At 41.6% G+C, this 27,618-nt stretch overlaps 1 protein-coding gene across 4 annotated transcripts in view; it reads left to right on the top strand.

The window, feature by feature from the left end:
• The window catches only part of ARID1B (AT-rich interaction domain 1B), a 412,194-nt gene that overhangs the window by 41,591 nt on the left and 342,985 nt on the right, over positions 1–27,618 (top strand). For all 4 annotated transcript variants that reach the window (XM_033404288.2, XM_033404280.2, XM_033404248.2 and 1 more), the window contains one exon: positions 8,576–8,770. In XM_033404288.2, coding sequence (XP_033260179.2) covers positions 8,576–8,770 — 195 coding nt within the window. Of the gene's footprint in view, positions 1–8,575; positions 8,771–27,618 lie in introns of those variants that run through there.

Genomic DNA, 27,618 nt, shown 5'->3' with positions numbered 1-27,618 from the left:
ATGGGACGGATCAAGGGCGTGATGAGTCTGTCAAATAATACAGGTACCTGAGGCCAGATTTGTACTAATGTAGGATTTGTACTAATGTAGGAGGAGAAGCAGAGTCCTCCCCATGATATGTTTTGTGTTAAGAGGACTAAGAACTGGCATATTTTGCTCAGAAAAGGGAAATAGATATAGCTGTCTTCAAATATTCTACGAAAGGATCGAAGTAACAAAACCAATGGGTGTAAATTACAAGGAACAGATTTTTGTTATATAGAAGGAAGAAATTCATAACATTCATGGTTGCACACACTTTTAGGGGATTCATACGTACATCATGTATGGACCAATGAGGTTCTTTTCAGTTCTCAGATTCTGTGTTTCATTGATAAATCCTTTATCAGGGTGCCTTAAGAATTGTGTGATCAAATGATAATGTATTAAAGTGCTTTGGAAATGCATGGTAGATGTTGGTCATTATATGATTATGCAGGTCAGGAGGGTCTTTGGATGGGTTTCTAGAGGATATTATACGAACCTCTGACACTATATGCTAGATTTGAGATGTATATACATCCTGGATGTATTTTTTTTTTAAAAAAGAGTGTCCCTGAGAGCTAAGAATCACAGCTTCTGATTGTTACTTTTTATGGGTAGTTGATGGAAGTTAGTTTATATACATAGGTAACAACCTATTAATATTTTATTTCTAATCTTAATAATTCTGAAAAGTAAAAATCCAGTGATATTTTAGATTTTTAGATTAGAGATAAAATTTAAAATGTGGTTAGGAAAAAATACTGTGCCTTCTACTCCTGTTTTGTTTAATGATATATATGTGAAAAACAAACTTCTTTATTTAAAACTGTAAATCAAAACATGTTTATTTCAGAGAAAAACTGCTCAAATAAAAGTTGTCTATAATCCCACCTTTACAAAAAAAAATTTTTATCATCCCCTTGCCCCCCTTCCTTCAGATTTCATTTTGTGGCTCCACAAATATGTATGTTCCCTGTAACTTGCCTTAAGGAAACCAAACGAAAACCAAAACTATTGACAATGGTCCTCTTTCCAAGTCAGTATGTGAGTATTTCGGTTCCTCCCTGCCCCTCCTCTCACGTTGTGAATGGCATCATGGTTAGGGGGCATCAGTAATTTGATGGTTCTTAGAGCCAAGAACAAAACAGCCTTTCCTGCCTTGTCTGATGTCTTAGAATTCCAGTTCTTGGTCCTTCCTGTACCGTTGTAGAATGTGGCAAATATTCCTGACTGACCAGAGGAGAAGCTACAGTGTATTGATAACCAAAGTTGAAGTTTCAGTGTTGTAGTTCGAGTCTTAATTAAACAGGCACTATTTTGCCATTAATAGAAGTAAAAAAAAAAAAAGTGGTTTTAGATGCTGGGTTGCATTTTTTTTCTACCTGATTCTCATGATCGTACACAGAGGCGTGATACAGCAGAAGGAAATGTGGACCTGAGTCAGGAGACCTGCACTAGTACTGCAGCCCTGGGCCAGTCCCCGCAGCTCCAAGCCTCCATTACGTCATCTTCGGTAATTGGATTCTGTGGTAGTAGTGACAGTGGTAACTGAGAATCTTGGTATTTTCTGGCTTGAAGGGAATATGAATGAAGTGAGGGGAGAATATTTAGTGCCCCGTGCCTGTTTTTGACTTAAACTGATTTTTTTTTTTTTTTTTTTTTTGCTGTACGCGGGCCTCTCACTGTTGTGGTCTCTCCCGTTGTGGAGCACAGGCTCCGGACGCGCAGGCTCAGTGGCCATGGCTCACGGGCGCAGCCGCTCCGCAGCATGTGGGATCTTCCCGGACCGGGGCACGAACCCGTGTCGCCTCCGTCGGCAGGCGGACTCTCAACCACTGCGCCACCAGGGAAGCCCACTTAAACTGATTTTAATGCCATTAGGAGAAGAATTTGACTACTAATGTTGCATTATATATTATCATTGACTTTACGTGCATCTTCTGCATGTGTGTACAGAAATTGCTTAGTGAGTTTTACTTTTTATTTTCGAGAACGCTTTATGTGATCAGTCCTCATTCCCAGGCAGTTATGAGGCACCATGATCCTCCTAAGTCATTTGTGCTGTATGCTGAGTGAGACATAAAAAAGTACAAAGCGTGGACATTGCCATTTTAGTCTCCTTGGGAGTTAAGAAGTAACACATAAAAATGAAAAAAAACGGTACATGAGTTAAATATCAATATAAGGCAACCCAGAAGTCGGTTACAGCCTGCATAGGAGAGATTCCAGCAGGTCCCACAGATAGTGTTACTGGGGTGTGGTCCTTGATCCGGGGTTTGAGTGAGCTTGGGTTTAGACAGGCAAAGAGCAGAGCAGCAACATCCTCCTGCTTGTGTGTGCTGTGAGTGAGGGTGTAGGTGCGGGGACGGAGGCGGCCGAATGTGGGGCAGCTGTGTCCCGCCCACCCCCATCCCCCAGCAAGCCATGGTAGTGTTTGCAGGATGCCTGGGAAAAAACAGGCATTTTATAGTTATATTTAGACATCATCACAGAAAAGTCAACATAGATTGCCTCGCGATATGACAGCCACTACTTACAGGTCACTCTGGCTGGCCCTGATCGTTATCAACTGAGTTTTCACACAGCTGTAATTCATGCACATCACTCTTAAACATTTGACATTGTTTTAGATGTACTTTTCCATGTCCCTGTCCATTCCACTATGCTGATATATTATGGCTAATTCTCATATTCTATAATCGTTGAATAGTTGGGTTGTTTCAGTTTTCTTCTTTGAACAACTAGTCGCTCTGAGATCCTTTTAGTTCTCACTAATTCAATTTTCATTATAATTATGAGGCAGGTATTTCTCGCATTTAGTGAGTGAGAAAACTAAGAAATAGGCACCAATATTCAGAGTCACACAGTGGTATTAAGTGTTGGGATAAGGGTGTGGACCCACTCTGAGTCCAAAGTCCATGCTTTCCCCACAGGACAGACCATGCTTTCTCCCTTCAGTATTAGAAATCATGTAGCTGCAGACAAATTTGGATAAATAGCACCCCTGCCCCATTCGAGAGGGTATTATAGTTGGAACAAGATAATAATTTTTGAAGCTTTTGTTTAAAGCTTCTTGTCATAATGGGCTTCCCTGGCGACGCAGTGGTTAAGAATCCGCCCGCCAATGCAGGGGACACGGGTTCAATCCCTAGTCTGGGAAGATCCCACATGCCACGGAGCAACTAAGCCCATGTGCCACAACTACTGAGCCTGTGCTCTAGAACCTGTGAGCCACAGCCACTGAGTCCACGTGTCACAACTGCTGAAGCCCACGCGCCTAGAGCCTGTGCTCTGCAACAAGAGAAGCCACTGCAATGAGAAGCCTGCACACTGCAACAAAGAGTAGCCCCCGCTCGCCACAACTAGAGAAAGCCCGCGTGCAGCAATGAAGACCCAACAGAGCCAAAAAATAAATAAATAAAATAATAATAATAAAAAAAGCTTCTTGTCATATTATCCTTCAGAAAGAGTTTACCACTGCTTTATACATACTAGTTCAAATACTCGTTGACTCACATTGGGTTTTATTATTTTTGTCATTTCATACGTAATGGAATATTACTTCAAAAGTTTTCTTTGGTTGCTGGTAAGACAGAACATTTTCCCAAATAATGATTCAAAAGGGGGAGAGTTTTTCTTTCCTTGAGCTCTTGTTTAATCCAGATATATAGATATGATTATAGATCAAGAAGATGTGATAGTTCTTCTTTCTGTGGGTTTTTCAATGCCTTTCTTCAATTTGTGGTTTAAGGAATTTGGCTGAAAAAATTGTGAAATATTATATTCATAAACTACTAATAAGATATCCCCTTAACTTGATATTTAGGAGTGAATACGGTTACGTAGATATCTTTATTATAAATACTTGTGTACGTATACTCTGAAAGAGGGATAATGAGGGAATATCTAAGTATAAAAAGCCTCTGAAGGATGCTATAATATCTGAATATATATCTGAAGGATGCTAAAAATATACAGGGACTTGTTCTTTAACTTGGATAATCTTTAAAGGGTAGGTGGATTTCCAGGCCAGCCTCTGAAACCCTATTTAACCTATAATACAGCCTAACTGTGCTACCTAATATGTCTAGAATCTATATTCAAATATATATTTAAAAAATATACTTCGTACTCCTTCTTATTTAGTAGTCCCAGGGATGGGAAACCTTCTGAGACTTTGGAGGATGTAGGCAGCAGTGGCAGCTTGCCAGAAGGAGATCCAGGAAACGGGGTGTGTGTGTGTGTGTGTGAGAGTGAGAGAGAGAGAGAGAGAGAGAGAGAGAGAGAGAGAGAGAAGAGAGAGAGAGAGAGAGAGAGAGAGAGAGAGAGGGAGGGAGGGAGAGGGGGAGGGAGATGGGGAGGGAGAGAGAGTTATAACTCATACATACATAACTACATTTTTTTTTTTTTTTTTTTTTTTTTTTTTTGCGGTACGCGGCCCTCACACTGTTGTGGCCTCTCCTGTTGCGGAGCACAGGCTCCGGACGCGCAGGCTCAGTGGCCATGGCTCACGGGCCCAGCCGCTCTGCGGCATGTGGTATCTTCCCGGACCGGGGCACGAACCCGTGTCCCCTGCATCGGCAGGCGGACTCTCAACCACTGTGCCATCAGGGAACCCCCATAACTACATATTTAAATACATACATATCTAAAAACTTACTTGAATAAGGAAGAGTTACAAGAAAGTCTTATCAAGTAATAAAATTCATTAGAAGCTGAGTAACTAAACATAGGCTAGTTATGTTAAGACTTCTTTGAAAATGGGCTGGACACACTGTGACTCTAAAAGCACTTGTCTTATTTTATGGAATTGAAGTCCAAATTGCAGCAGTTGTGGAATGGTAACTAGAAAGGAAAAATGTGCTTGGAATAACATATTTAGAGAAATATTTGAGGACTATTCTTAATGTGGTGGTCTCTGATATAACATAAATTATATGTGAGAATTGAAAATGGTGATACTGTAGAATCAATAGAAGGGTAGATGATAAAAATACAAAGTTGTTTTCGGTTAGATGTGACTATGAGAAGTGAATTGATTTTTGGAAAAGTCTTAGATTTGATCTGGGTTTTGTTTTCTTTAAGGAGAGAGTTGTAAAAAGCAGGGGTTGAGATCCTGCAGTGGTACATATTTAGTGTTAAAAATAGCAAGAGTACACAGTGGGATGAATTTGGATTGTGGTTGATTATTTAATAATAGGCCATAAGGAGAGAAGGTTAAAATTAAATAATTTGCACTGTGTAAGTATCTTGTTTTCATATCTGAATCTCACTGAAAGGCATTTGATGCATTTTGAGAGGTAGAGATAATCTGTGTATTTCATGCTTTCGATTTTCAGAAATCTCAGGGTTAAGCTAACATTTTGACATGGGTGCAAATTAACTGAATTTTAAGTAGGGCTGTGAGAGTTTATGGCAGTGATGAGAAAGATATTACAAAACAGTTTTAGTCACTGATAAGGTGAATTTGCTGCACTGTTATCTATAGCATTAAAATATAGACATTCCAATCATTCTCCCATTTTAAATTTCTGCTTTAATTAAGCCAGTTTGGGTCGTGCACTATTTAAAGTCAAGTAAGCAGACCTTTCCTATGCCCTGGCTAATTCAGATTGAATGTGAAGATAGGGCTGCCTCGGGCCCCATATTGGAAATTTAGTCTGAAATCTGATTTACTCTCTGTGGGCCATTCATTCACTCTGCGGATTCTAGCATCACCAGCTCAGCCTTGATTTTCACACTTTCATAGAAAGTTTTATTTTATCTTTTGAAAGAAAGTGTGGAAAATCATTACATTTTGCTTTTCTTAGGCATAAATTCTAATTTAAATCATTCTGAGAAAACTTAATTCTTAGTTTTCAATTTTAGTTTCATTACATGAGGTCACCATGTATGTTTGTATGTTGATTGTGAAGTCAGCACAGTTTGTGTAACATCAGTATATTGTTTGAGCAATTTCTGTCACAGTAAGTAAACGTTTTTCTTGGCTGGTGAAAGTAGCACAGTTGAAATTCCATGAAATTGTGAATTTTGAGCGGAGCTGTTTGGCCTACACATATCTTCATTCAGGTGAGATCAGTTCCTGGCAAATTCCTATGAACCCCTCAGGACTAAGCTCAGGTATTTCTATAGGTGGGCTTTGTGAGAACTCAGACCCACTGGCGTGCTCTCTCCTCACGGCCCCTTCAGGATGTCTGCTGGGCTGCACTGTCATCTTTGTTCAGCCTGTTCACCTCTCCAGGACAGCCACCGACACTTGTCCACTTTTTGCTTCCAGTGTCCTGCGTAGTGCACACGGTAGATGCTTAGTAAATGTGTGATGAGTGGGTTACTCAAGTCATTGAAATGAGCACCAGGGTACCCCTAAGAAGGAGGGAGGGCAGAGACTGCGGGCAGCCTTGGGGGATGTGTAGGACTGGGGCTTCTTTTTTTTTTTTTTTTTTTTTTACATCTTTATTGGAGTATAATTGCTTGATTGGGGCTTCTTGTAGCTTTCCCGCCTTGGGTTTGGGGTCTACACTCCTGGCTCCCCCTCACCTCCTATTCATGCCCAGCTCCCGGTCTTCCAGGAGCTGCCCTCACCTCTGCAACGAGACTGCCCTCGCCCAGCTCAGCAGTTACCTCCCAGTCACGAGGTGTAGCCAGAGCTTCAGCCCTCACCTGTCGGACTCCTGGGCTGCAGTTGGCATGTTGTGACACCTGCTCCCTTCTCCTCCATAGCACCGTGCTCTCTACAGCCTCTAACTACATTTTCTGACCATTCTTTTGGCCTAGTTGTGTCCTCCTTTTCCCTTCTACCTACTGTTCTCTTTTCATATATTCTTCCTGGGTAGAGTCCTTGAGTTTTATGTGCTTCATATTAATGAATTCATCCAGTATTTACTGAGGAGTTACTGTGTGCCAGGTGCACTGTTTGACTTGTGTCCTGGAGATATAATGTGAGTGAGTAAAACAGGAGTCGCCGCCCTCCAGGAGCATGTATTCTCTGTATGCTGACTTCCCTATTTATGATTCTGGGTCAGACCTTCCTCCCCAAGTTGGAAACTCATGGTGGCTCTTCCTTCTGGATATTTTCACCTGGATTTCCTTACAGGAACCTCAGTTTTAATATGCAGAATACTAAAGGCTCCCGCCCCCTGGGGAGGGTTGATCTGCTTCTACTACTGCATGCTGTCTCACCTGGTGTCTTATCATCTGTTAAGCCACCCTTGACACCTGTCTTCCATCACTCACAAGTCGTGCTGTGTTGTCCTTCTCTTACTTGAATCTGGGCTTGCTTTTGCCCAGCACTGCTACCAGCCCAGGACCTCAGCTCCCCTGCCTCTGTGGCAGCCCACCCTGGCTCCAGGCAACTGCCAAGAGAGTGGTCCTTGCGGAAGGCGGATCTGACTCTATAGTTCTCTGTTAAAAGCACCCGGTGGTTTATCCCCAAGGTACAATCTGAAGCCTTTAAAATGGCACGTAAGGCTCACCCATCTACTGGCTTCTGCCTGCTCCAGCTGCCGCTTGGCTTCTTGGATCTAAACTGCTTATGTTTCCTCACACACGCCAGGCAGCTCAGCTCCCTTGAGCCTGTGCTTTATGCCGTTTCTTCTGCTCCGTGGTACTCTGTGCCCTGGCCCTCCCCACCTTGAACGTGGCTTCTTCCATTTACCCTGCTAATCTTCAAGCCTTCCTGAGAGTCCCCGTGTACTCAGTGTGAACATAGAGTCTGGCACACAGTAGGCATCAGTATATGGTTTTGGAAGGAAGGAAGGAGGGATCTGTAGGCCTTTGTAGCACCGCAGTGAGGGACTTCCGCCACCACCGCTTTGCTCCTTTGAAGCACCCAGGGCATGAAAGCGCAGACTGAGGCTCCAGTTCGGCTCTCCTGAATGGCCTTGGCCCTGAGGCCCATGGGCTGACTCACCGAGCCAAAAATAAAACTCAAAGTCTAGTTTTGAACTGGTTATGTTTGGTAAGACGCTTACTTGCATGGAGAAGGTGGCTTGTGACTCACAGTCTGGGTGCTTATTCATGTGCACTAGTGATCTTTGAAAATTTTTACCCTAGACATTCTGTGTTATCTGAAATCTATCCTTTCACTTTCTAATGAGCACTCAGATGCATTAATGTTTGATCAGGACTTGCAGACTCAGGTCTAAAATAAAGTAATTGTTCTAAGAATACTTTGAAGTCAGAAAGGGTTCCTAACCACTCGCTGTGCTTTGCCTTTGTTACTAGTAAGCTAAAAGGAGCTGGGTGAGATTAACTCATGCCCATTTCCTGTATGCATAGTAGAATTTTAGATGAACGCGAAATCTTTCCTTATATTGTTTGCTCCAGATCCCTCTTAATTATTAAAGCCTTACTAAAAGTAAAAAATTAAATGTCTTATATCCACCTAGGTTTTTTTCTTAATGTTTTTGTGGGTTTTATTTGTCAGGTCATCGTTTTTAATATTTTCAAAAGAAAGGATAGTTGCGCTTATAATGTATACGTTAGCATAGCAAACTTTCTGCCTTTGTAATAATGACTTAATAAGCCTGCTTCTTCGTGTATTTCTTCACAGGGCAGCCCAATGGATCCCATGGTGATGAAGAGACCTCAGCTGTATGGGATGGGCAGTAACCCTCATTCTCAGCCACAGCAGAGCAGCCCTTACCCGGCAGGTTCCTACGGCCCCCCAGGCACACAGCGGTATCCGATTGGCATTCAAGGTCGGACCCCAGGGGCCATGGGAGGAATGCAGTACCCACAGCAGCAGGTTTGTGCTAGTTTTTACTCCACTTCCCCGCACAGTTGGTCCTAGTTTTGTCTTTGTCTTTTACTGTCTACCGAAGATTAGTTTTGAGAGTATTGGGGGGGCATTTCACTGATTTTTCTCTACTTTTTAAAAGATTTCATAGTTTCTTGAAATAATCACAGGTACAATGTTTCCCACCCTCTCTTTTAAAGAAAGAAAAGTGACCTTCTTAGAGCAAAGTGGACAGAATTCCTGTTTGGTAGAAAGCCTGTGTTACCAGCTATATTTGAAAGATTGACTGTGTCCTCATTTTGCAGCAAATTATATAGATCTAAGCCCCAAAGTGAACTTGGCTTTCTAATATTTCTGATGTCAGACAGTGTCAAATTTTGAGCTGTGAATAAACTTCTTAGGGTGAAGTTTTAAGTTATATAAAGGTCCTTCTCATAAAGATGGCATCAGCTTAAAAGTTTTTTTAGTCTCCCCAGAAGTTATTTTGCTTTTATTTCTTGACGTATTTCTTCTGTATCTTTTGAAAAAAAAGATTTCTGTATTTCTTATAAGAGAATTTGATGTGTATCAATTTTCGTAGGTTTGAATGGGTTTTGTGTTTTTACATAAACAAAAAAGAGTTTTTCTTCTTTTAAAAAAAAATATTCTTCTCCTTTTTCTCTAGAATCAAATAGTTGAAGTTACCTTAAATGACCATCTACCTTCTGGCAGTAGTAAGCCTACAGTCTCTTGGATACTGGAGAGTATATCCTTGTAATGTTGCCATGAGGAGAGTCAGACTTGTTTTAGGGTATTTCGTTTCTAGGAGCACCAGAAAGGCTGATTTATAAATTCCCGCACCATGCCTTTAACCTGGTGGTGCATCGGGTTGATGCCCTGCTTGTTTTCCTGCCTCCAGATAGGTTATTCCACAGTGTTGCCAAGCAACCCGTTCCAGAGTTTCACAGTACTTCCTCTCAGGAAATTCTTCCCCATGTTTGACCAAAAATCACTGTGGAAAAAAGGTTGGATAGAACTTTTGTTCTCTCTGAAGTGAATGTGGAGAATGATATACTTTATATGCTCCATAGCTGTGTCCTAAAAGTTCACAGATAAATGACACTTCAGCCCTGTCTTTTTAGAGACCGAAAATTGTCTTTCCTCTTTATCTTAGTTTGTCCTTTGGCGATATTTTTATGTTAAGGCAGTTGTAAGGAAAGATAGAAGCAGCTCAGCCTTTGAATCCCAGCTATTGATTCTTTAAATGGCCTTCGTTATTGTCAGAAGTTCTCACCCCTTGTTTATTAAAGATTGGCCACTCAGAATTTTAGCAGTCAGTTGCATACTTAATTGTATTGTAATTTGATTCAACATTACTCCTTTCTTCCAGTAATACTTTGCTGCCTAGAGTAAAATTCTTTAGTTGAGGCTGCTAGTTATGAGAGGGAGTTAATTTGTAAATGATTGAAAAGTAAGATGAGAGTTGTGATTTTTTTTTTTCTCTCTCTTTCTCTCTTCCTTTTATTTTATATTACTTATTTTTACGTTTTAAAGCTAATTTTCCCTTAGTTGAGGGGAAGAAGGCCCAGGCAGCCAGCCGAATAGAGTCCTGATTCTGCTCTACAGCTGATTTCTTTGGGGCTCTGACAGTTCTGTATGATACTCTGGCCACAGGAAGAGAGTAGAGACAGAAGGGCAGTGAGAAATGGCAGGACGGGTGGAGGGAAGTAGATGCCGCCACTCCCTGTTCCTGCACCTTCCTCTCCACCATGTTTTCCTGAAGGGAAATTCGAGAGTCATTTCAAAAGGAGCTGTTCATGGCAAGCTACTGGATGACCCTTTACCTTTTTCTCTGAATGAGTTAAAGTCTTATTCGAAGTTTAAGACGTTGGTTTATTTTGCAGTCCCAAAGTGGGAATCTAACAGATGGAGAGGTGTGAAGAATGATCACCTAGGAATATTTTTTTCATTATTTTCTTCCCACATATGTAAGGCTAAAAGTAGAGGACATACACAGTTACATAGAATAACCTTAGTTTTCTTAGCTTTTCTGTTTTATTTCATCCTGGTGGATTTACATACTTTCAAAATCCAGTAACTCTCAGATTTATTTGAAGGGACAAATTGATAAAGGTTACCCACCAAGTATTTTAGCAAATTTTTAATTAAGATTTTAGATTAGGTATTTTACTACTAACCCCCAAAAATGCCTAATTCTGATTAAGCACAGATCTTTCTGATAATGAAAGAAAAGTAGGGTATCTGGTAAGAAATGGAATGCCCTGGCTGTCACACTTCCATATTGAGTTAATCATAATTGGACGTTCTAAATAATCTTTATTGCTTTTTTACTTTTTCATTTAGTTATAATACGACCTTGAAGTATTGTTTTTTTGTTTTGAAACCTAAAAGGCTAAAAAGAACTGCTAATGCATTTTTGAATGTGTGTAACATTTTAAAGGGGACACACAGCATAGTACCAAGTTCATGTGATCAGTTAGGTGTAGGCTAATTAATAGCTTTGGAAAGGAAAAGAAATAATGTGGGTTTTGGTAAAGGTTATTAGAACACATTTATTTTTTTAGCTTTAGTCTGTGTCCTTTGGTGAGGAATTTTCGGTGAGTTGCTTTATTTGCGAATTTTGGATAATTATAAACTTGGTCCACAAACAAGGTCCTGGCACAGTGATTGGCTGCCAGTCCTATCCGTCTTCTCTTAGTGCTGATGTAATTGGCTAAGCATTGTTGTGGTCATGGCTGGTAATGTTCTTCAGGGAAAAAACTGGAAGATAATGATGACATTGAGTTTTTATTGAGTGGACATCACCACCTAGGCATGACTTTACTTTGGACGGCCTCCAAAGCTTTCTGTGCTTGGTTTGTGAACCTCTAATGAGCTGAATCCAGTTCATTTAATATCGCTCATATATTTCTGCAAAGGATTAAAATGTAGGAATTCAAGTTTGTATGTTGAGTTGCCCACTTACTAGCTGAGTGGTAAGTTGTCTTTGGCTCAGGGGTCACAGTTTGATTCCTGGCTGGCGTTCTACTCCTGTGACAGGAATTTTAAATGAGTATTCTGTTAGAAAGAACCACAGTGCTTATATGAAATTTAACATGCATAGTATCACTGCTTACTTTTTGTCTCGGAGAGTTAGGGGGAACTGGCCACTGAGTGTTGGATTTTAGTATTAACCTGGGGATTCTTGATTTGTATGGTGGTAATTTTATTTTTGAACTATACTCATGACTGGGTCTTCGAAGCATGATGTGATAATAGTACATCGTTTTGGTATTTATTAACTGGAACTAGACTTGTGGTCTTTCGCTTGCTGATTCTCTCACATCATCAGACAAAGACATGGTAAACAGATTAGTTTTGCACCGTGTCCTAAAAACTAGTCTACTTGGGTTTTTATTGAGCTGAGAGGGGAAATGAATTTTCTGTGCCTCTGTGGAGAATGTTCTGCCTCTAGGCTCCTGGAATTCAAACCTGGGGATGGTTAACAGAAGTACACTGGTTGATTTCATCTAATACGGAGCTACACAGAGGATGTATAATCTTTAAGGTTACTAGAATCTGACTCTGAGTTTTTTAGATTTTGTTTTTTTAAACTTAGACACCAATGTATCCTTTGCTTGATCGGGGATGTGGGTGAGCAAATGTTTTATTTCATTTTTCTTGTCCTTTGTGATCATAAATGTATACATAGGCCTATGCTGACTTGCTTTAAAAAAGATTTGTCATATAAAAGAAATAACACTGAGAAGAAATAGGTTACAGAAGCGAAGTTATATTTATTTGTGTCAAGCTGATTTCAATTATGTGGTCTGAGATTTTTCTCGAGTTATCAAGTGTTATTGGACTGGTATTTTAACTCTCCATATCTTGTTGCAGATGTTTGTATAACCTGATACCTGTTGGAATTATAAAACCAGGGAAGGAGAAAAAGGGCAAAGTGAGAGATGTATAAGTTCATGAGTGCTTCTGCAATGGGAAAACATGACTTTTTAGTTTTTAAACACATCTGTATTGTGAAGACCTTTACAACAACAAGAATATGGAATATAATTATTGCTTTGAAAGATATCGTGGCAAAATTAAATAGAACTTGTTATTTTTGTTAAGGTGACCCATCTGAACTTATCACTTTCAATCTGAATAACAACTGAATTAAACACCAAGGTTGTTTTGAAAAAGGCTTTAAAAATGAATAGGTGTTTCAATTTGTGCCTTTATCCTCTACACCCTTTGGATGTGTCTATTTTGCTGTGTGTTTTTTGAGTAGAATATTTATTTCAGAACATAAGCATTTTATTTGGTACCATCTTAACAGCCAAAACACTTCTTCCAACGCACATATTTATTTTGGCAGCAGATGTTTCTAAAAGGAGACAAACATTACAATTGTTTGGCTAAAATAAATGTTTTCCTTGGGGTTATTAAGGAGCCAGGTGAATTCTAGGATTCCCACCTGTGTTACTTTATATTGTTAATCTATTCTGGAAAAAAAATTGCTTTTTAAAATACAGTTAAAATTATGTTTCGATATAGTTTTAACAATGTTTCTGAAAAGTAAGGAAGAATGGGGTGAGAAGGACTGGTTAAAAGAGTTTTTTTTTTTTTTGCGGTACGCGGGCCTCTCACTGTCGTGGCCCCTCCCGTTGCGGAGCACAGGCTCTGGACGCGCAGGCTCAGCAGCCATGGCTCACGGGCCCAGCCGCTCCGCGGCATGTGGGATCTTCCCAGACCGGGGCACGAACCCGTGTCGCCTCCATCGGCGGGCGGACTCTCAACCGCTGCGCCACCAGGGAAGCCCTAAAAGAGTTTTTTGACATGAAATGTTTATTTAGACTTACTCTCTGAATCCTAAGTGTGAATTCAATAGTCAGGGCTTAATTTTAGTTTTCTCTAAAACAGAGCTGAGACTTCCTATTTAAGGAGCATAATAGGGTGTGATAGGATGAGAAAGGAAGGCTTGACGTAGTGAAATAAAGGAAGGCTTAACATAATGGAGAGGAATGGGTGCCTAGTGTCTGTTTTACCTTCAGAGTCTTAATTTTTTGATAGTTTGTATTCACTCAGAGACATCTACCTGTACTAAATAATATATTAAACATGTATTTTACATGTATATAGATATATACACATATAAACAAACAAATCAATAAGATGAAGGTAAACTTTTTGGCCAGTAAAATAGTGAATGCTTTGAGATTTCTTCTGCTGTGTTATTCACAGCATTTTTCTATACGCATGTTCTGTTCTAAGAGAGTTGGAGCCAAGCTGCTTTGCTTGTATACCTGAAACGTTTGGAGTTTTTTTTCGCGGGTTGCAGATTTTATAAATAATGGCCTTTTGTTGGCCACATTTTGTCTTGATTTCCTCACTTGTTCTTCATCAGTGAATATGAAGATATATAAGCTTTACACCTCACATTTCTGCTTCCAAGTAGATAGCAGATGCTACTGTCTTTGATGCCAAAGTTCCCTGTAGATGGAGTTTTGTACCAAGAAAATATTTTTGAAAAGATCTCTAGATATGTTAATTTTTAGTTGTGCTTTAAAATTTAAATTTCTGGACTATTTAACTGGTTTTATTTACTTCTTATATTGTAGTTGAATTTCAACATATTTTGAAGCATTCAGTGTGACATTCTTAACAGAGGTGTGTTAGAAGAGGTTAAATTTTAGGTTAAATATAAAGTTTTAAATCTTTAGCCTTTTTTCTTAAAAATGAGGGAAGACCAGGTTTTATACTTGAAAGTTTAATGAGAAAATGTGAAATGATTTCTCTTGTAGTTTGGAAAACTACTTTTTTAAAATAATTAATTAATTAATTTAAGTTTTGGCTGCATTGGGTCTTCGTTGCTGAGTGCGGGCTTTCTCTAGTTGTGGCAAACGGGGGCTACTCTTTGTTGTGGTGCACGGGCTTCTCATTGCAGTGGCTTCTCTTGTTGCAGAGCATGGGCTCTAGGCATGCGGGCTTCAGTAGTTGTGGCACACGGGCTTCAGTAGCTGTGGCACGTGGGCTCTAGAGCGCAGGCTCAGTAATTGAGGCGCAGGGACTTACTTGCTCCGCGGCATGTGGGACCTTCTCAGACCAGGGCTCGAACCCGCATCCCCTGCATTGGCAGGCGGATTCTTAACCACTGTGCCACCAGGGAAGTCCTGGAAAGCTACTTTTATATTAGGAAGTTTATACTGATGTGTGTGTGTGTGTATATTTTTTATTATTATTATTATTTTTTAACCTGGACATTTACATTGCCCTAGAAATTTTAAAGGTTACATACAGTGTACAGTGCCTATTCTCTGCTGGTAGCTTATTCTGTTTTTTCATTTACATATGAGTTCTATGTATTTTACATATCTAGACATTCAACCTAAAATATCTGTTAAGCTTTTCTATTATATTTTTATTTTTGAAATGTAAAACTCAAGTATACGTTTTAGGCAGCGTTATAATCACCTGGATATTTAAATACATTTGGTTTATTTGCTTTCATCAAAGAAACATTTAGTGTGATATTTATGTTAAAATTTAAACAATTCAGTTAAAGCTAACAGTTGATAACAGTAAAATCAACCAACCACGTTCCTTCACAGCTCCCTGAAAAGCAAACGGTAAAAACAAAAATACCAGAAGATAAATCGAAAGTTAAACTAAGTGGCTTAGCTTAGGCCAGTGGTTCTCCAACTTTGCCGAAGGTTAGACTCTCCTACAGTGCTTTGATACCTCCCAGATGGATGCCCATATCAATGGCATCTGAATGTAAAAGCTTCCCTCTTTCTAAGCTCCACAGGTGACTCCTGTGCAGCTAGGGTTAACAACCAGGTGTCAGAGATAGACACAGAAGCAGCTTCCTGACCTGCAGGTGTACGCCCTGGGTGCTTGCTCTCCAGCCCTCCTCCAGTGAGTCAGAAACTCACCACTGCTTAAAGGGAAGAAATGTGGCCAGAACCAGGAGTTGGAACAGTTCAATCCTTGTCGGTTAATGCTTAATCTATGTGCAATACTGGAAAAATCTGTATCTCACTCTGCTCATCTGCTAAATGAGTTTGACTGTAAGATCTCCCAGCTTGGATTTTCCCTTTAAGATAATAGTAAGTTAATGTCTTTTTATTTTAGAGTTTAGAGTCTTGTCATTTCAAATACAGTCTGGTGAAATTTAAGGGTTAATGTTTGACAAGTTGTATTAGTACAGCTACTAACCCAAATCCTTTAAAATTCTTTCTAAAGGGGAAAGAGATTAGCTCAAAGATTTAGCAAATTGTTGTAATCAGTACAATAAATTATCTTCTTTTTTTTTCAATACATTCATTTATTTATTTTTGGCTGCGTTGGGTCTTCGTTGCTGAGCGTGGGTTTTCTCTAGTTGCGGCGAGTGGGGGCTACTCTTCATGGTGGTGTGCGGACTTCTCATTGTGGTGGCTTCTCTTGTTGCAGAGCACGGGCTCTAGGTGCGCGGGCTCAGTAGTTGTGGCACATGGGCTCAGTAGTTGTGGCTCACGGGCTCTAGAGCACAGGCTCAGTAGTTGTGGTGCACGGGCTTAGTTGCTCTGTGGCATGTGGGATCTTCCTGGCCCAGGGCTCGAACCTGTGTCCCCTGCGTTGGCAGGCGATTCTTAACCACTGGGCCACCAGGGAAGTCCCCTAATTTATTATTTTTAAAGTGAAAATTTTCTCAGGGAAACTCTTCCTTCTGAATACCTGGTGTGTGTTAGATATGTAGAATGTTATTTTTTTTTAATATGTAGAAAATCTTAAGTTTGAGGTGCTAACTTTACTTGGAGTCACAAAAAGAATCAAAGAGAGCCAGTAATTACTTACACATTTTACACACTATTACTTTCTAAGTAGTTCTGAAAATAGTGTATACTGTACAACATTGGGATAAACTGTGTACAGTGAATTCTTAATGGAAATAATAAGTTTTAAAAGATTTGTCCTGTGCCGTTACTTCAACTCCTCTTTCACCTCCACAAAGAAGAGCTGGATGGCTTTGTTTTTGTATTTTAAAACAGGTTTTTTCCTAAGGGTAAAGGAAGTCTCTTCTTTTATATTAGTGGAAGAAAGTTAAATTCTTTCTGGTAAAAAGTTGTTTATGGCAGTTTGATTATTTTTATATGCAACAAATCTATTAAGGCCATTTGCCCTTACAGTTTTGAAAATAGCTATAAAAGTTAAAACTGTAGTTGTGAATGGAATTAGAAAAACACTTTAGTAGAGAGGGAGAAGAGAAAGGTGGGTGGAAGCATGAAGGGAAGAGGGGATTACAAGGAGAAAAAGCAGGAAGCCACAGCAGCCTTGCTTTTCTCAGTGGGACTGTGTGGACTCCTCACTAGCACTGGGGACCTTGCTCAGTCCAGGTTTCTCTGACCTCAAGAGGAACTCCCTACGTGGAGCCAGGTGTTAGAAAGTTCCTGGAAATTCTGGAGCTGAGACTTGAGTGTGGTTAGTGTGTGTATATAACATGAACATCCCTTGCCTACTAACAGAGTCCGAAACCCAAGATTAGTAACTGTCTACAGCAGCAGGCATTACGCAGCTTCCCATTTCCTACAAAAAAGTGTGTTTAATCTAGAAAACAGATTGTTCCAAAGATTTAAGCAAATTGGTCTCCCTTTATTGGTATTAAATCATTAAGAGTATACTTTTTTTTTTTTTAATTAACTACCAAACAGACCAGTGGAATTGGCTCTTCAGGGTTAGTCAAAGGCACTGCCTTTGTTCTAGACAACATCAAACATTCAGAAACAAAAAGTAAGATGAATAGCAAAAAAAAAAAAACCCAAAAAACAAACCCAGAAAGTACTGGAATAAAAATGCAAAAAAATCTATCATTGCTGAGGTAATTAAGTTTTACTTAATGGTCCTGAGACTGAAAAAATTGAGTTCTACCTGGATGGTTGTAGGAGCTGGTCCCAAGGAGGGCTGGAGAGATTTCTGCTGGGAAGGGAACACCAATTTGAGATGTTTCCACAGAAAAGACAGCCAAGCAGGGACGGTTTCCCAACACTAAAAGTAAAAAGTTCCTTTTTAATCAATATCATCATCATCATTGCTGCCAGAGAGAACTGCGGAAGAGCTGAGGGTCAGAATAATTGTTGGTCTGTGGGCTTCAGAATATTCCTTAAAACAGTCAGCCATGGGGCTTCCCTGGTGGCACAGTGGTTGGGAGTCTGCCTGCCGATGCAGGGGACACGGGTTCGTGCCCTGGTCTGGGAAGATCCCACATGCCGCGGAGCGGCTGGGCCCGTGAGCCATGGCCGCTGAGCCTGCGCGTCCGGAGCCTGTGCTCCGCAACGGGAGAGGCCACAACAGTGAGAGGCCCGCGTACCGCAAAACAGTCAGCCAGAAAGGAGACTTCCCTTTCCTTTAGTTACTATGTTACCTTGAAATTTCCAATAAGATTTTGAGATAGCCCAGTAATCTAGGTGTCTAGATTATCTAGATAGCTGAGTATCTACGCCTAGGTATGTAGGCGTTTCACATCTTTGGAGGGTCTCCTCAGTGTTGTGGGCTTCATACAGAAATACGACTTTCCTTCTGTACTTCCTACCTGTATGTCCCTTGCCACTTGTCAGGGTCTCAGAGATGAGAGGATCTTATTCCCCGGTAGTTGGCCAAATTCTCATAGTTGGAGAGAAGAGGAGAGACCAGAGTTCCCTTCCAAGTGCACTGGGCTGCCGGAGGGAGAGCTCTCTCCCTTGTCCACTGTTGTCTGCGGCTGAGTTCTCCCCCATTCTTCTTCCTCGTTGGCTTAAAAAATAAAGGGTGGAAGGAGTGATAACGTATGACATCACTGGCCCTGTCTTCACGACATCAGGTGTATCACAGCACATGTAGAGAATGTCCCAGAATGAACAGTTAAAGGACATTTTACTCCACACATGCAGCAGGTCACAAGAGTAATAACGTACAGAGTGCACAGTGAAGCAGAGGGATCCGGGGGGATTCCAGTTCTGACCACAGCTGCTAAAAGCTGCAGAAATGGGGCAACGAGCAACATGCAGCGTGTGTAGTTTCAAGTCAGATTCGGCTATGGTCAGTCTAACTGGAAGAATTTAAGTCATCTGAATGCATCCTAGCTGCAAGGGAGGCTATGAATTTGAGTTCTGAATTCATAACTGGCGGGGAGCGGGGCGGGGTGCTTTTGGTTACTAAATCTTTGTAGAGAACATTTGACGGTTCCCAAGTTTCTCCTGTGTAAAAAGCACCTGCTCCATTTCCTCCTACCGTTTTCCTCACCCCATAAATGGCAGCTTTGTGCTTCTGCTTTGCTTGCCCAGGCCCAAACCTCACGGTCATCCTCTCTTTCTCAGCCTTTCAATCTGTTAAATAATCCCATTGCCCCTTTTTTTCAAGATAGATCCTGACACTGAGTACTTCTCGCCACCTTGACAGCTGCCACCCTGTGGCCAAGCCCCCATCTCCCATGTGGATTATCACAGCGGACTCCAGAATGGTCCTTTTAGAGGGCGTCCGTCGGGCCCTGGCCTTGCCTCTGGGAGTCCCCCCTTCACTCAGGGTCCCCGAGCCTCCACCACTGACCCTCACCCCTCAGAATACCGTCTTTCTTCCTCTGTGCCTTCGTGTTTGTCCTTCCTGTGCCTCTGAGGCTTTGGCCGGGTCTTTGTGAGTCTTGCTGTCTTATTACTTCTAGCTTTCTCTTCGAAGAAATGTTAACTTGAGGTGCCGTCTCCGACTCGCTGGAGTAGAAGCACACACTCCTCCCGCCCGGGCATTCGTCCTTCCTCCGCCGCGCTTACCACCTGCGTGTGCTTTGCTCCTGTTTGGGCAGAAGCTCTGGGCAGCAGGCACTTGGTTTTGCCCCGCTGTAGCCCATCATCTAGAGCAGTACGTGACACTTCACCAACATTTTCAAACAAGCGAAGGAAAGAATTTGCAGAATTGTAGCCTCTGGCCAGTGGGATCCGTGGACCCCAGTGCAGAGAGGTCTGAGTGTGGTAGCGGCGCGTCTGGCACCTGTGCTCGGCTGCGGGCAGGCTCTTTCCCCGTTGCCTCCTTAGATTCCAGTTGAACTCAGTGACCATCTCCTTTGCTGACCTGTAGGAAGCCTGCTGACATCTCTGAGCTGTACTTTTAACCCGGTTTTTAGACCCCTGAGGAGTTTCTGATGCCTGAGCTAATTAAAGCAGCTGGTTTTCTGTCGTCGCTTATTTCAGTGTGTGCAGTGCAGGGCCCTGTATTCCTTCTGGCTGGGACTAACCCCATTGACTGGGCTGGAGACAGCTGCTCCATGACTGCCTGGCCGGTGATGTTCCTCTGCGTTTGCCTGTGTTTAGTGGAGCGCTCTCAGGAGGGAGAGGAGCTAAGATTCTAGCTCAGAGCTGACTCAGATTAGGTGCCGGTGCGCTGCGAGCTCAGCTCTTCGTCCGAACACCGGCCATCTGACGTTGCTTGCTGTGGACCACCCCTGCCGTCCACCCCCAAACAGTTAGGAGGCCGTTTATAGAAAGACAGTTTTCCGGTAGGGATTTACTGCCGGAGGGTAGAGAATTCCTTCCCAGTGGAGGCAGAGCTCTGTCCTGTGTGGTGAAGTATGGGGGCTGTGAAATGATGGGGGAACATTTTACATCCATGCTCATACTGGAATTGTGTAAAAGTCAGTGTTTATTTATGGAGAAAACCGTGAAGTTTGACATTTTAGTTCTCCGTAAGTGGAATTGATAAGTTGAGCTCACTATTCTGAGTAGACATGCTTTATGGGGCCAGAGCACTTCGCAGACGCTTAGCTTTTAGAAAGGGTATATTGCGGACAGAGATTTGGAGCTGTAGCCTTTACACCCACACTGCACTGTAGCTTGTTTCCGGAAGTGGAGGTTGCGGCTACACCTAGGAGTAGAGAAAGGTGATTTAGCCTGAATCTTTAAAAATTACTGCCGTGTGGTTTATTCCCGTTGAGGATGTATGGTAGGTAAGTAATTCTCACTTTCCAGGAAGGACAGGAATTACCGGCCCCCTCCTCCCCCCACAGTGTCCTTGTCTTCTTCCTGGGCCCGTTTCCCTAGTACTCTTGAGAGGCGGTCACTAGATGACAAAGTACAGTCGTGGTGCCAGGAATTATACTAATAAGTACTTTTACATTACACTCATTTAATTCTTGCCACGCGATTTATCTCCATTTTAAATTATTAATAATAATAATAGCTGGCGTTTGTTAGGGCTTATTCTCTGTCAGGCACTGTTTTTCTTGCTTTACGTCGATTAACTCAGTCCTCACGATGGCCTTCTGAGGTAGGTGTTAGGATCCTCAGTTTACAGATGAGGAAAGTGAGGTGAGAGAGGTTGATCAGGTTGTTCAAATTTACATGCTTACTAAGTGGCAGAGCAAGGACTTCAGATTCTTGGCGCTTTAAGTCTGGGCCCGTGCTAGCACTGCATTTTATGATTCTGGTAAAACTGGAACGCTTCTCATCACTGAGACTAGGATTCATTTGAGTTCTTAAATAATAAGACTGATTATAATTAAGGTAGCCTCATTTTGACATTGCATATTAGTTTCATGGAAAGTCCTTTGTGACTTTCACCAAGTTGAAAACCGAATGTTACCATGTCTGTCACACTTAGAGTTTTTTTTTATTGAGGTGATATTCACATAACGTAAAATTAACCACTTTAAAGTGTACAATTCAGTGACATTTAGTACATTCACAGTATTGCATAACTATCATCTCTGTCTAGTTCCAAAATGTTTTTGTCACCACCAAATGAGACCCCTGTGTCCATTAAGCACTCACTTCCTGGTTCCTCCTCCCCCTAGGTCCCCTCCCCCTGGCAACCACTAATCTGCTTTCTGTCTCTATAGATTTGCCTATTCTGGACACTTCATTATAAATGGAATCATATAATGTGGGACCTTTTGTGTCTGGCTGCTTTCAGGGTTCACCCCTGTGGTAGCATGTATCAGTGCTTCATTCCTTCTTGTGTTTGAACATTATTCCATTATGTGGATAATACCACATTTTATTTATCCATTCATCTGTTGATGGACGTTGGGTCATTTCCACTTTTTAGCTATTGTGATATGGAAATACATAAAGAAGCTAAGTTTTGAATAAAAACGTAAACATTTTTCATTTCCCCCTTAAACGAGTTTACTAGTTGACTTTTATGTTCATCTCTGACCTCTGCTTTTATAAGTAGGAATGTAAAAAACTGCACCTCTCATCACTTTTTCTGATTATTGCCAGTTTTACCTGTTATTATTGCCCCTGATAACATATTTTAGGGCATCTTTTCTTGTTTTTTTTATTAGTATTCATTACATTGTTTTTAATATTAATGACAAGATGTGAGCCTGGCATTATATGATTATTAAACATTAGTTACATGGAAATCCAGAGCCACACACGAATTAAGTCAAATGATTTCTTTTCAAGGTAAAGATGTAAGGGATGACTTATCTTGTTTTAAGTTGATTACCTTATTCTTATAATTCGAATATGAGTAAGGAAGCTCGCAAATCCTTCGTTACTAGTGGCTCACCTGCCATTTGGAAACCTGCATTTGAACTTACGTTTTGATTGCTTTGCCGAATATGCACACTTGAATCATTCCTACAGATAACATATGGTTGCAATATCTAGCAAGTTACTTATAAAGATTAGATTAAAAAGGACGCCAGTGTCAGTGTCAGGATTCGCAGATTTTCCCTTGTTGCCATTACTGTTACACTTGGCAGATTTTCCCTTGTTGCCGTTACTGTTACACTTGGCTTAGTTTGCTTCTGGCGCATGGACCACAGGGTCAGTCTGATTGGCTGGGCAATGCAGCTGAGCCCAACAGTCTCTTCTTTTTTTTGTTTTATTATTATTTTTTTTTGCGGTACGCGGGCCTCTCACTGTTGCGGCCTCTCCCATTGCAGAGCACAGGATCCGGACGCGCAGGCTCAGTGGCCATGGCTCACGGGCCCAGCCGCTCCACGGCATGTGGGATCTTCCCGGACCGGGGCACGAACCCGCGTCCCCTGCATCGGCAGGCGGACTCTCAACCACTGCGCCACCGGGGAAGCCCTACAACAGTCTCTTCTTAATGAATTATCATATTCATTCTGAGGGATCTTTCCTATTTGTATTTGAAAAAGAGAGCGTACCTTAAAAAATATCACAGCTATTTAATGTTGGTTGGACATCTGGCTACAGATGACCAGTGTTAAAGAGGGTCTACGGTATGCTCCTCACTCGGTAGAAAGGACTTGCCATCGAGAGGCTCACAGTCTAGTGGAGGAGACATGTAAATTGAAAAGTTAAAAAAGAGTTTCCTCAGTGTGTGTACGCGGTTTAAAAAATAGTATTACAAGGCTTCTTGAGAAAAATACCAATTCCTACTCCATCTTTCCCTGCCCGTGAGTTCCATTTCCTGGAGGCAGCCATTTTCAATTCATAATAATTTATTCTGGTACTTAAATCCATTTCTAAATGACATGATTATATTGCTATTTTTTTTTTCAAATTTAGATTTTATCTATTCTACTATGTAAAAGTTAACTCTTTTTACACTGTCCTGCCTTAGAGTTCCTTTTCCCTTTCTCATCCCATTAAGGCTAAATCAACATTCAGTGTTTACATTAATAGGGCTGTATAAAGTAACTGTCTTTAGTTGAGACATGAACTATGAATATATTTCTTTAATATACAACTTTCTGTTATCTTGGTGTTGGTAATTGCCTCACTGTTTCACTTTTGAAAAATGTAAACAATCACCAATTCGTCTTCATCCTCTGATAGAACTGTACAGGGCCTCTCAGTAAGGTGGGACCCATCAATTAATCAGCTGTATTCAATGTTTTTCATGTTCTTGGATGCCCACCCTCTGATGAATAGCTGTTTGGAGAAATGCCCACGTTTAAGAGCTCTGCCTCTACAGTTCAGAACTCAAATACATAGGCTCCCTTGCAGCTAGGATGCATTCAGATGACTTAAATTCTTTCAGTTAGACTGATCACGGCAGATTTTGATCTGGAATGAAGCGTGTTGCGTGTTTCCAGATTTCTGTGGCTTTCAGCAGGCAGTGGTTGAGTCCCCAGTCAGAACTGGAATCCCTCTTCCTCTTTTTTCTGCATTCTGAACTCCGTTCCTCTCATGTCTTGCTGCATATGTGTAGTAAAATTTCCCTTAACCATCATTCTTAGAATTACTTTGGCTTCAAACTCAATTTTCTGAACCCATGTCTTCATGTATTCCCTCATTTTAGTGGGGTGTATTCTCCAGTAGCTCCTTAAGAAGGGTGCGGGAGAGGAATGTTTCCCTGCATGTCAGAAAGATGTCATTTCTACCATTACACTTGATTAGTTGTTTGGTTGAGTATAGAATTGTAGATTGGAAATAATTTTCCTTCAGAAGTTACTGTTCGATTGTTCTCTAAGCTTCTGTTGAGAAATCCAGTGCCTCATCTTTTTTATGCCACCTATTTTTTTCCTCTCTGGTGACTTTAGAAGCTTTTTATTTCTCTGATTCTAAAATATTGATGAACCTTGCAGGTGGTATTTTTATGTTCATTTTGCTGGGCCAATCCAGTATGAAACTCTTCAATTCAGGGAATTTTTTGGAAGGGAGGGCTGTCATTTCTTTGATAATTTCCTCATCTTGATTTTTCTCCTCTCTTACTACCTGGAACTATTATTAGTCAGATGTTAGAAATTCTGGACTTGTTTATTGTTTGTTTATTTATTTTTGCGGTACGCGGGCCTCTCCCTGTTGCGGCCTCTCCCGTTGCGGAGCACAGGCTCCGGACGCGCAGGCTCAGCGGCCATGGCTCACGGGCCCAGCCGCTCCGCGGCATGTGGGATCTTCCCGGACCGGGGCACAAACCTGTGTCCCCTGCATCGGCAGGCGGACTCTCAACCACTGCGCCACCAGGGAAGCCCTAATTCTTTATTTTTTAAACCTTTTGTTCTATCTTTTTTTCATCCCTTTGTCTTTTTTATTCTGTTTCCTGGTAGATAGTCTTAGTTTGTTTTCCAGCTCTTCTGGTGAATTTTTGGTTTCTGCTTTCATAGTTTCACTTTCCATGAACTTGTTTTTGTCTAAATTGCCTTTTTAAAAATGCCATCTTACTCTTTTTCTGATGGATGCGGTAGTTTATCTCGCCGATGATCATCTTAGGATCTTTGTTTTTGGAGATTTGCTCCACAGTGTTCTCTTGAAGCCTTTCTTGAAACGTCTGTTGTAACAGTTTGGTGCACATGGACAGAAAGCTAAACACTGATAGAAAGCTCTGTGTACTCCAACAGGCATGCCCACTGCTGGGCCTGGTTAATGGGGAGGGGAGCAGACCATTTTGTCTGAGACCCCTCAGATGTTATCTGTGTTCTCCCTTCCCCACAGTTACTCATCCAGAGAGGAAGTCAGGGCATCTGGAAGCTGAATATGTGTGTGTACGTGTATGTGCATATGTGTGTGTGCGTGTGTGTGTGTGTTTCCATTTAATGCTCTCTTCTCCAGCCCCTCTCTACTGCCAACCCCTCCAGATGGGAATCCTCTTGACTTCTGACAGGACTGGGGTTGGGATTAGGGAGGGGGGCTCTGAATAACTACTAACACATTTCACCCAGCCCCCTGCCATCCTCTGATTCCTGAGTCTTTGGGGTTCTGAGCTTTAATTAGTTTGCTTCTTATCCTCTCACCTAGAACAAATTAAAACTTTAATTATCACTTGTCTGTCTGCTTTACTCCTTCCAAAAATTTTTGACCTCTCTTATCTGCTGTCATCTCATCTTCGGTTTTCTTTGTCCTTGTGGGTTTATAGTTTAAAACAGTTCCTTTACTTTTATTTTAATGGGGTTCTATGAGGGAGTAGAGATAAACATGATTATTTAATCTGACATGTTTACTGGAAATCTCTACAAAGACATCTTTAATAAAGCAGTTTTTTTTTTCTTACCAATCTGTTGGGAACTCAAGAGGTTTGCACAGTGTGCTACCTGGTAATACCCTAGACTTTCCAGTGGCTCAAGGAATTTGAAGACCCAGAGTCAGCCTATGAATAAATGAACTGAACAGCACAACTGGAGTGTCCTCTGGTTGGCAGGGCGCCTGGCCTGAGGAGGCTGTGTGAGGCGGGGATGGCCTTTGTTTAGAGTAGCCAGGAAAAGCCTCCTGGAATTCAGGAAGTGGTGCTCAGGGGAAAATGACCTCCCCAGCTGTGTTTAGGAAGGAGCCAAGGGGAGGTCGGAAGTAGGAAGGCCAGTAAGGCTCTCCTACCAGCCAGAGGAGAGATCAGTGCCGTCAGGATAAAAGTTCCCCACTGAAGGGGAACCGGGAGGCAGAGTCTAGTTGGGAGAGGTGATACAACAGGGGAAAAAAAAGCTGGAGGTTAATGGCATATGAGAGCAGACATTTTAATGACATTTAGGTCGAAGATGATCCTAGTGTTTTCAGTTTTAAGGATACACTGAATGTGGCTACACTGAATGTGGCTACATTCTGTGATAAAATTATTTAATGCAAATCTACAAGTAGATAACATTTTTCTGGTTGCCTTTTGCTTTTAAGAGGAAAAAAAAAGGGCGGGTTACATAAAATTTTGTAAGCTTAACCTTTAAATAGAAAGGAGTTCCTGACTATAGCTCTGGGCCTGCTGTCCCCCACCTGCACGCACCCTGGGAGCCTCTGGAGGACCCAGTCCATCCAGCTGTCAGAGAGCAGCGGCTCTGCTTCCGGCCACACTTACCTGCCTCCGCCTCGTCCTGTCACCGCACACCTCTGCTTTCAAGGTTGAGAGTAAGAATCATGACAGAGACGTCTGAAAACCTTCAGTTCTCCAAGAAAGAGGAAATGATATTCATTCACGGCAGAAAATTTTTACTAATGTCTATGTTCACATGGAATTTTTAACAATAAAGGCTGAAACTAAAAGAAAGTTCTGATTAATACTTATTTATCCAGAAAATTACATTAACCATAGTAGCACAATCCTTGAGCCCTTCAGCACTCAGCTTTGTGTGATCTTGCCGCATTGGCATTCTGTCTGAGGGGGCAGCTTCATGGTATCTGTATGTGTGGCCCAGTGCCAAGACCAGTGGGAAACTAAGAACAACGACAGCAAACTGTTAGAGTAATTACAACAAAAGTCAAGATTGTAGTCTTACGTGTCAGGAATAAAAAATAAGAGTCCAATTTATTTGGCCAGCGTTTGATGTTCACATGGCCGTTTACGTAACTGTACATATGGTCTTTCAAAGTGATTGTGCTTTTTCACAATGAAGTATCTGCCCACTTTTATCGGCTTTCACGAATGTTATCTTTTTATGTCTCCATCACCATTAAAACACTGATTGGTAGTCAGAAAACTTCAGGAAGAAAATCTGATGTATTGACCACCGTCCTGGCTGGAGGTGGTGGTTATTCTTCCCTGAACATTTTGGTGCACTGGTGTTGGCCTCATCCTCAGGCCCTCTTAAGTTAAAAATACCTGGTGTGTGGTCTTGCCAGCTGGCCAGAGGCCAGGCTTTTTATAGCCTTGTCTGGCCTGGGAATGGAACTTAGCACTCAGGGGAGGCGCAGGAGTGGCCCTGTGGGTAGTGTCTTCTCTGGCTTGGGGGGCCCTGCTGCCACCCTGTCCTAACTCTGTAATCCTAAATAAAATACAAGAGTAATCTGATGCCAATCCCCACTCCCCCGTAGCTTTTGGTAAGATGTTTGTGAAGCTAACCAAGGAGACAACTTGAAGTAAGTTTTCCCCTTATTTTTGAAGCCTGTTGTACCATCTGCTAGGGAGAAACTTTCCTGCCTAAGTACATATACTTGTACTAATTAATTGAGCACCAGGTTCCTAGCGAAACATGTTTATTAAATGTCAACAACTTGGGGACATTTAGTCTTCATTTTTGGTCTTCTGTGTCCACAAGC

The sequence above is a fragment of the Orcinus orca genome, chromosome 12 (genome assembly GCF_937001465.1).
Source record: "Orcinus orca chromosome 12, mOrcOrc1.1, whole genome shotgun sequence".
In the NCBI taxonomy this organism is placed as follows: domain Eukaryota; kingdom Metazoa; phylum Chordata; class Mammalia; order Artiodactyla; family Delphinidae; genus Orcinus; species Orcinus orca.
This window is presented reverse-complemented; position numbering and strand designations above follow the sequence as displayed.